General features: G+C 49.0%; 2 protein-coding genes across 2 annotated transcripts; both read left to right on the forward strand.

Moving 5' to 3' along the window:
- Positions 1-1,177: 1,177 nt before the first annotated feature.
- UCRPA7_5159 (putative ercc4 domain-containing protein) lies at positions 1,178-2,323 on the forward strand (the record flags this gene model as incomplete). Its single annotated transcript, XM_007917706.1, has 1 exon — positions 1,178-2,323. The coding sequence occupies one exon, from the start codon at positions 1,178-1,180 to the stop codon at positions 2,321-2,323; it is 1,146 nt and encodes a 381-aa protein (XP_007915897.1).
- Positions 2,324-3,461: 1,138 nt separating this feature from the next.
- UCRPA7_5160 (putative amino acid transporter protein) lies at positions 3,462-4,601 on the forward strand (the record flags this gene model as incomplete). The annotated part of the gene is made up of 5 exons (XM_007917707.1): positions 3,462-3,521; positions 3,594-3,660; positions 3,777-3,792; positions 3,867-4,515; positions 4,599-4,601. 5 exons carry the CDS (start codon positions 3,462-3,464, stop codon positions 4,599-4,601), a joined length of 795 nt encoding a protein of 264 aa, XP_007915898.1.
- Positions 4,602-9,724: the final 5,123 nt, after the last annotated feature.

A 9,724-nucleotide genomic window follows, 5' to 3' on the forward strand; every position in this document is an offset into this window, starting at 1 on the left:
TATCTGAAGGGAATGAGCTCTTGTACACGTGACATATCACATGGGCGGCGTGTCAAACTCGTGCTTGAGCATGGCGAATGCGGCGCGCGGCGCGTTGCTACTTCCTAACGAACTGGAAAGGCAACACGCCAAGAACTAGCCTCAAACCTTGTCTTGCCGGGTCAATGTGGAGTTCAAACGCCAGCGTTTTGACAATCGCTGGTGAAGCCACCCTCTCGTAGATGATGTCGAAAAGCTCAGTCAATTCTCGGTCGCAATGCCAGAAGTCATTGACTTGGTCTCGAGTCCCGCGGCGGCACCGCTCCCGAAAGCCAGAGCGAAGAGCCCCGCTGCTGGACTGCAACGAGCCGCGCCATCACGGCGGCTGGATTATGACGTCCTTGACTTGACCGGAGACACGCCGAGGCACGACTCACAGAGTCGAGTTTCTGCCATTGCTCGGGTCAAACGACCCATTGCTGCCCCTGTTTTATCAGATGGCTTTCTCTTCCTTTCTGATGACTTCAATACCACGGGCGATTTAGACGGGAGCCCCACGGAGGTTGTCAACAACAGGGCACCTAAAAAGCCGCGTTTGGCTGTGGACTCGGGCAGGAAACCCGCAAGCCCGGTCAGATTACCACAGCGTTCCTTCTTGGGCGCGCCCAAGAGCCTTGGAGGTAACACACTCCAAACAGCTGGCAGAAAGCGATCAGACGTAACAGTGGATGACATTGAGTTTACAAGCTCGCCTCATCTAGGATGTGAACCGAGTGCGTTCGGCGGAAAGAGTGCGCTCAGAAAGTCTCCGAGAGCAAACAAGGAGAATGTTATAAAGCCTGCTGCGTTGAGCCGCATAAATCTCGACTCAGATCCATTCGCAAGCAGTCCACCCCTGCCCAAAGCCGCACCGCCAAAGGAACCTGCGGCTTGGGATCACATATCGAGCTCTGCTCCTGAGGCCAGTCTTCGAAGTGATCCGTTCGCGAGCTCACCGCGAGTACTCAACAGAAGCTTCTCGGAGGTCATTGACTTGGAGGACACAGAGTCCCTGTCAGGATCTCTAGGATATTCGGATGACGAGTTTCCAGATATTAATAATATCAAATTCAGACAGTCGAAACCGAAGTCCATCACGAGCAAGGCGCGAGTGCCCCAAGTCAGGAAGCCATCCCAGACCTCAAAGTCTAGCAGCACAATGACAACTGATGAGAAAATTCGAGATAAGGCGGCGAAAACCGCTGCAAGAGAAGCTGAGAAGAGGCGCAAGGATCTTGAGAAACAGCAGGCAAGAGAGCAAAAGGCGCGAGAGAAGGAGAAAGCTGCTGCACTTGCAGAGGTCAATAAGATCCGCACTGATAAGAAAACGTCAACGCCTGAGATGATCGTTGACATCCCATCTTCGCTAAATGTTAGCACTACTCTTCAGATCGAGACTTTGCTCAAAGACTTGTCAGTGCAGTGCCAACCATGGACGAGTCCAGTAAACAATGTCATCCGATGGAGACGGAAGGTGGCTGCAAGGTTCAACGAAGACCTTGGACATTGGGAGCCAATTCCTATGCGGATCGAGCCTGAAAATCAGGTGCTTGTCATTCTCACAGCGGCCGAATTCGTGGAGCTCGCTCTTGGATCTGAAGGGTCGGATATCGAAGCACATGTTTTTAAGATGAGACAAGACTTCCGCGACCATACACTTATTTACCTTGTGGAAGGTCTGACTGCTTGGATGCGCAAGAACCGCAATATTCGCAATCGGCAGTTTGTCTCAGCAGTTCGCAATACCGGCGAAGGCGACTCCAGCGCACCGCCACCAAGTAGTCAGGCTCCTACTGGTCGCAAGAGAAAAAACGGTGCGCCGCAGGAGTACATCTCTGAGGATAGTGTTGAAGACGCGTTGCTGGATTTGCAAGTTTTACACGGTGCTCTAATCCATCACACAAACGCAGCGGTTGAAACAGCCCAGTGGGTGGCCGTCTTCACGCAACATATTAGCACGATACCATATCGTCGCCAGCGCGAGCAGGCGAACATGGAGTCGGCAGCGTTCTGTATGGAGACAGGACAGGTCCGTACGGGAGATGGTACGAAGGACACCTACGTTCGCATGCTGCAAGAAATTGTACGCGTCACAGCCCCAATTGCATATGGAATAGCGGCCGAATTTGACACCGTCTCGAGTCTCGTCAAGGGATTAGAAGAGGGTGGCCCGCTACGGCTCGAGGGTGTACGCAAGAGTGCGAATAAAGATGGCGCATTTAGTGACAGGAATATCGGGCAGGCTGTAAGCCGCCGGATACACAAAGTCTTCACTGGCCGGGATGAAAGGAGTACTGATATATAATAATTGTGAGACACATTGTTAGAATATGTCGACATGAGGTTTTGTTCGTCAGGAGCTTTTGAGAAGCGCCAACTGCGGCGCGGCTCGCACTACCCAAAGCTTATTCCTACTTCTAGCTTATACCAACGACATGAGGCAGATATAGCAAGAAACAATAGTACTTCTTCGCTTTAAATACGAAGTTCTCCATGAGAATACCTGATTTGCCCGTCTTATCACTGAAGGGATTGCTTAACCAATCCATTCACCACTTTAGGCCTGCCTCCCTCGCCAAATGGCATTGGCTAGGGTATTCTAATCGATGGCTTTCTCAATGTACGACAACAGCCAACAGAGTTCTGTCCTCCCTATGGAAATTTGCTTAAACATCGCATTACGAAGCGTATGTTGACCCGATATCTTTGCAGGCCTGTTAATTTAGTCCAGTCGGCATCGAATATGCCGAAACACACCGATCCCTCTTCAGCTCCTCCCCCACTAGAGTATCATTACCTTCTCAACAAGATATAACTACCTCCCCAGAAGCTAATAAGCCTATAGTAATAATCAGAATCTTCGATGCTCTAAGATGTATCACGACTCACATCATTTAGTATCTCGGCCTCTGAGCAGTCAACGGTTTTTTACCCCGGTAGAGGAGAACTTGGTGCCATGGGTGCATTGTCGGTAATTTTCTGGCCATACCTGCATGAACAAGATTGATAAGGTTATCATGCGGCACCATCCGACATGGTCAGCTGCGATAAGCACCAGGAGATATGTTGATCGTCAGTGAACGGCTCCCCTGCTCTATATTGATGCGGGCAACACGCATCCGTGGCGGGCGCATGGCAATTGGCCATCGCAGCACCTGCCAGAATGGTTACTCATCGAAATGGGCTATCTCTTCTCTCTCTCTATCTTACCTATCCTAGCCTACACGCCGCGCTCCCCTTGTCAGATATATTTCGAGTATGACGCTCATGACTTCGAGCGTCGTACAAAACAGCGGGCACCCCCGCACTCCAATATCACTTTCACCGCGATTTTGTGCCGCGACATTACCTGAACCATTCCCTCGGGTCGCGATCTTGCTGAGCTTTCATAATGGCCGGGTACAGGCATGAGCCCAAAAACGACACCTACAATAATTACGAATATGGAAGTCCACACCCCGTTACCGCTCGTGAAGAGTATGACTCTCAACAAGATGTTTTCGGTAATGAAGAGGGCGCAACTGTTAGTATCGTATTCTCTAACGTTTTGCTTGTATGTCTAATGTCCCTTGTAGATTCAGTACCGGACAATGACCTGGCATCTCGTGGCGGTCCTCATGATAGCAGAAATCGTTAGTAATGGTATGCTATCATTGCCATCGTCGTTGGCTGTTGTTGGGATTGTTCCGGGAGTTGTTGTCATCACTTTCCTGGGCATCTTCGCGACCTTTACGAGCTGGATCCTAATTCAATTTAAGCTGAGGCACCCACAAGGTAAGGCTTTGCCTTTCCCCTTACTTACTTCACACCTAGTCAATAGGCTTGATTGACTGGCTTTCAGTACACAGTATGGGCGATGCTGGCATGATCATGTTCGGTCCAATCGGCCGAGAGATTCTTGCGGGAGGCACCGTTATCTTCGCGGTGTTCGCTACAGGTGGACAGCTTCTCGCTGGTCAGATAGCTCTCGCTTCATTGTCCGACAACAAGCTCTGTCTCATGCTGTACACCGGGATTTTCACTATCCCTACCTTCCTCTGCTCTCTGCCGCGGACCCTTGACCGCTTGTCATGGCTCAGCGTTCCATCTGTGATCTCCATCCTAGTCGCGGGCATTGTTGGTATGGTCGGAGCGGGCCTGAATCCTGTTGCTGGCAGAGAAATTTCCGTGGCCAAGTCATCGGACTTCGTGATAGCCTTTATTTCCATTACCAATCCCGTCTTTGCGTACGCCGGCCATTTCATGTTCTTCATCCTGATTTCCGAGATGAAGGACCCTCGAGGCGCGATGAAGGCGGCGTACACTCTGCAAGGCTTTGCAACGAGCTTCTACGTGGTCTTTGCCACTGTGGTGTACTACTATATTGGATCGGACGTTGCGTCTCCCGCCTTCAGCTCTCTGCCCACGAAGTGGGCTAAAGCTGCATATGGCATTGCCATTCCCAACTTCCTCATCGCCGGTTCTCTATACGCACACACGGCAGCCAAGCTGATTTTTGTACGAATTTTTCGACGGTCGACGCATCTGCATGAGCATTCCGTCATGGGTTGGAGCGCATGGATCATATTGATTCTTATTAGTGAGTTTGCTCTGAGACAAATTATCCATTGATCCTCATACTAACAAATGCGTTGAAGTGAATGGCCTTGCATTCGTCCTCGCCATTGGCGTTCCTATCTTCAATTACCTCATTGGCATCGCGGCTAGTTTGTTTGCTTCTTGGTATACCTATGGTATCGCGGGTTTCTTTTGGCTGTACGACGCTTATCATTATGCTGGTGGAAAGTCTGCATGGACTCGGTCGTGGAAGATGTCGATATTATGCTTCCTTACCATCCTTGCTGGTGCGTTCATCTGTGTAGCGGGCATGTATGTAAGCGTTGACTCGATTATCATTGCGTATCAGGACGGCACACTTGGATCCCCATTCAGCTGTTGAGCAGCACGGCATATCACAGCAGGGAGTTCTTGCATCATCACCACATCGGGTCGTTGCATGTTCCAATAGATCTGTTCGGCCAACTTAGTGGAATGTTCACAGAGATGCATATAAGTTTCCTTTGAGTCACTTGGCTTCATCAAGATCTCTATGAGTGTATTGTCTCTAGCCTTGCAGAGATGCTGTCAATTCGACTCAAGATCACATTATCAACATCATTGTTGAGCCAAGCGCCATCACTACGATGCACCAGAGAAACGAGAGTCCTAAGGCCGAGTCTATCCGCCCAGTTCGAAGCGATGCCGCCGCATTGGGCGACGTTGAAGGCGTCCCAGACTCATTGTTGGCAGTAGCGGCGCTTGTGCTCCCACTTTCAGACGCTGTTTTAGTAGCCTCGAGATCCGATTCTTTGTGAACAAGCATTACCGCAGGCATTACAGATACTCCGACATAATCACTCGCTGAACTCGCAGGGACCGTGGTAGACGATGTCTCGGTAATCGGAAAAGTTTGGGTGTAGCTTATTATCTCGGCGGTCACCGTGGTTCCGAACACGCTGAGCGCTGTTATGGTTATAAGGTAATCAGGTGTAGGCACCCACCGCATGCACCCGGAAGATACATGGTAAGAAGGCATTACTGATTTGCACTGGCCGAAGAGATCTGCACTCATGGAGCTACATCTCACTTATTAGCATGCGAGCGGCCTGGCCATGAGATCTACCACGAGAACGGACCTTGGACAGCAAAGGACGGCCGTCTCCTCCTGATCCATGACACCAAGAAGGATATTTGGCAGAGGGTTCTGATAGATGTGGGCGAGCGAGCCAAGACTTTCCGTAGTGGGCAGGACGAAGGCCGGACCAGAGCTCGTGATGGAACCATCCTTGGACTTGGTCGCTACGCCGGCTGTTGTCCAACCCGTGGGGCATACCAGACCTGGCGAAAAATATCGCAGCGTATAACCAGCAAGGGGGTTCTCAATGTCATTTGATGCAAATGCGGCATCAATGGCCGAGCCAGAGGGGTAGCAGTCGCTATAAGTCCAGGCCGTGCACTCAGGCACGAATTGATTTGCCTCCGGCAGTGTCGCAAGAGCAACTTGCACTTTGTCTGTAAGAGTCGCGCATGAAGGTGCCGCGGTGAAAGTTTCCGTGAGCGGGCCCAAGTTGCTAATGGTATATGCAAATGCCGAAGTTGCGGTTGGCATGGTCAACAGTGTCCGAGTGTGCTGCGAACAGCACTCTGAATGCAGGATATTGCACTTCTACCATTGTGAACAGAAGTCAAAGTGGCCGAGAAGAACGTTTAATACAGCTTCTTTGAAGCCAGAAGGATCCGGTCATGATCCAATGACCATCGTTGGCTGAAGTCCTAATACGAGTTGAGATGCCTTAAGGTGTTGCTCAGGATGCCTTTTGATGATTGAATCGACTGTTGCGGGTAAGATGTGCGATGTCAGTGAGCGGCGCAGGGCACAACCATTTTGACCGTCCAGGTTGACTGCACAGATTCGCACCAATCGTGTTCTTTGAATGGGTGTTGGTAGACCAAAGGAGGCTGGTCAGGCCCAAACAAACTCTTGACCGACGTAATCTCGCATGGCTAACGATTCTTTGGGACATCCTCGCATCAAACCATTCAATAGATCAGAGCAGAACCAAGACGGAACACTGTATGTCTAAAGCTTATTGAATAGACTTAACCTAAGCGATGCCACACAAGTAATCCTTCGTGACAGGCGAGAGCCGAAGCTGAATCTGTCCCTAGGGCTGCAAAGTGAATGTCTTGGCATTTCATCATGTTATCGACCTCACCATCACAGGGCCGTCAATTACACCTGCACATGCTGTAATCTCAACATGTGATTAGATGAAACCGTTCTTTCTAATATTGATTTACAAGCTTCCCGTCTTTTCACCTTATGCCAACATTCTCGTACAGACCTGCGGCTCTGTCATGGTATGTGTACCACTTATGAATATGAACAGTATGAATCTAACATATAGTGTGGGGGGTGGATTTGTTTTCGGTGACTTAACAGGCGATGCGCAACTTTGCTTAACCATGTGTGAGGGTGCCGGACTTGTTATTGTTGATGTGAATTACCGCCATTGTCCCGAGGCACCATGGGGGAAAGGGGTCGAGGATTCCTGGGCGGCTTTACGATGGGTACGTCATCGTGCGCTTCTCTGCACATAACAATCAATCCAATTTTCAAGAATACTCATAGCCGGTTCTAGGTCAGAGACTCTGGGAATAACCTTAACATCAATTCCAATTCGATATCTATTGGCGGCATTTCAGCAGGGGCGTTCTATTGCTTCATACTGCAGCATTTGGTTAGGGATCATGGAATACCCCTGAAACTTTGTATCCCTTCAGTGGGTGGTGTCACCGACGCAATGACCTGGGAAACATATGTCGATTCGCCCTACCCGTCGTTCCACGAATTCCACAAAGCTCCATGCCTGAACTGGGCAAGACTTGCATACTTTGGCGAACTATGCTTCCCAAGAGACAAGCTTCCGGATATACGAGACCGATTGCCTGACTGGTGGCTGGCTCCGATCAAAGCGCAGAATTGGAATGATCTCTGCGACAGCTTTATCATTACCGCTGAGTGCGATCCTCTTAGAGATGAAGCCGAAAGCTATGGTATGAAGCTGATAGCAGGCGGAAACAAGGTGCAGTTCAAGAGGTTTGTCTTGTTCCAAGTCAAACTCGAGTCGTTCTAGACACTGATCGAAGAAATAGATATCTCGGTGTTCCTCATCCCTTTATGCACATCAAGGTATTGAAGCAAGCGCAGGATTATGATAAAGACATCAACGCTGCGCCTAAGGCCGCTCACGGCATTTGAAAAGGGGTAAACTTGTGACTGATCTCATCTACGGAACGTTGGTGTCACTTATTTACTGATGTACGCCGCTGCAAACACTGAACTTACACACATCTATCAATGTATTGTAGATCATCTTCGAAAATAGAGACATGTGCACACTTGTCACTTGAAAATTTAATTTCGAGTTCCTTGCATGTATATCATGCTACGTCTACGAACTTCAAGGCAATGATAATGCAATGTTTGACATTCTCTACCAGCCTTTCCAAGGAGTCCAGATATCTATGACAAGATCGTCGTCGTCAACGATATAGTACTGATTATAACAGGCTGCGGTGATACATGCATGCTGGATGTGAAGCATGATCTTTTGTCCCACCTCAAAGCACTCTTCGACCTTTTCAGATGTCCCCGACGCATCAGACACCTCATAGCACAATATTCCGTGCTCCTGAGATATCCTGCCGACGTTCCAGTTCGTGTGATCGACTACGCGGCCAAATCCTGGAAACTTACGACTAGTCTCCCGTGATAAAGCCAGGACACCGGCATTGATCAAGGCTTCGTTGCGCTTAGGATAAACACTACACACTTCAGCTACGACACGCATGGCCTGTTGTTTTTCAGTTACACAGCCGGTGGAAACTTGTTGTAAGTCGTTCACCAGGTAACAGCCTAGTTGAACAATGAGATGTTAGTTGATCGATTTCTCGAAGCCATCCTGGGATATCCTACCGGCATGAAGTTCAAGACTACAACCAACCGGAAGAGATGGAAAAGCCGCAGAACTGGCTGCGTGCGCAGTAGGAGTAGCTCCAACGGAAAGCACGATGGGATTTTCCAACCGTTCCTGTTCAGGTACAAGATTTGCTGCCGAAGCCACGGCTTGTATTTCGTCTTCCAAAATTCTCGCTGCGTCGGCCATGTCATCGCAGCGATACCCATGTCCTGCGTGAGTATAAAATCCATATAGCTTTACTTTACAAGAAGTTCGCACAGTATCGACAAGAGATCTCATATCTGTGGTTTCAAGGAGTAGACCAGCACGGCGAGCTCCCGAAATGCCCATGTCAACCTTCACGAACACATCCCAAATTTGACCTTCCGGTCCATTTGCTTCAAGGCATTGAATCTGATCAAGATGGTCAATCATGAGCAAAATTTTCACGTGCTGAGAAAGATCTGTAAGAGCTCTCCACGCCCCAGGAGGTAATGGAAGAGAATAAAGTATCTTCCAACGCGAAGATGGTAAGCCGGCTTCGTTTCTCAAAGTGTCTTTACCATCGGGATCACTTACTTCTTCCACAAGGCCATCGCGCACGAGCAGGAGGATCCCCCTGATTTCTTCTAAAGTTGAAGTAATAACTCTTTTCGATACAGTACCAAGCATCATCCTGGTCGCTTCCATGCACTAAGATGAAGGAGGTCAAATTTGATCCTTTGAGTTCTAGATATTTCTCACCTTCAAAGTCTTGACATGAGCGCGAAAATCTAGTCCCCGACAAGTCGTGCATTGGAGCATACGCTCGCAATTCTCTTTAAGCAAGTTTTTGCTCAAAATGAGTGCAGGGGTCGGCAATTCGGACGCCCGAAGGCCAATATATTGCTGCATTTCTTTTTGGCGAGACACAACTCAGAAGTGTAAATTCAGAAGTATAAACTGTTCAAAGTAGACTGACGAATAATATTTGAACATGGTAGTAAAATCTGTATCTAGACGATATATTATATCCAAATGACCCAAATTACTCTTACAACAAGTCTACACCAAAGCATGCTAGTGTCGAAACGGCGGTCCCGGTTACAAATTCGGGAATGCCGGTAAGGGCATCAAGTACCACTAGACTCCGCTTAAATGATTCTACGAAAATGTTGATCGGGCTCCTTTGAGGTAGGAAAATGTCTCATGCCAATGGCTGATCT

The sequence above is a fragment of the Phaeoacremonium minimum genome (assembly GCF_000392275.1).
Source record: "Phaeoacremonium minimum UCRPA7 unplaced genomic scaffold PA7_03_scaffold_393, whole genome shotgun sequence".
Classification (NCBI taxonomy): Eukaryota; Fungi; Ascomycota; class Sordariomycetes; order Togniniales; family Togniniaceae; genus Phaeoacremonium; species Phaeoacremonium minimum.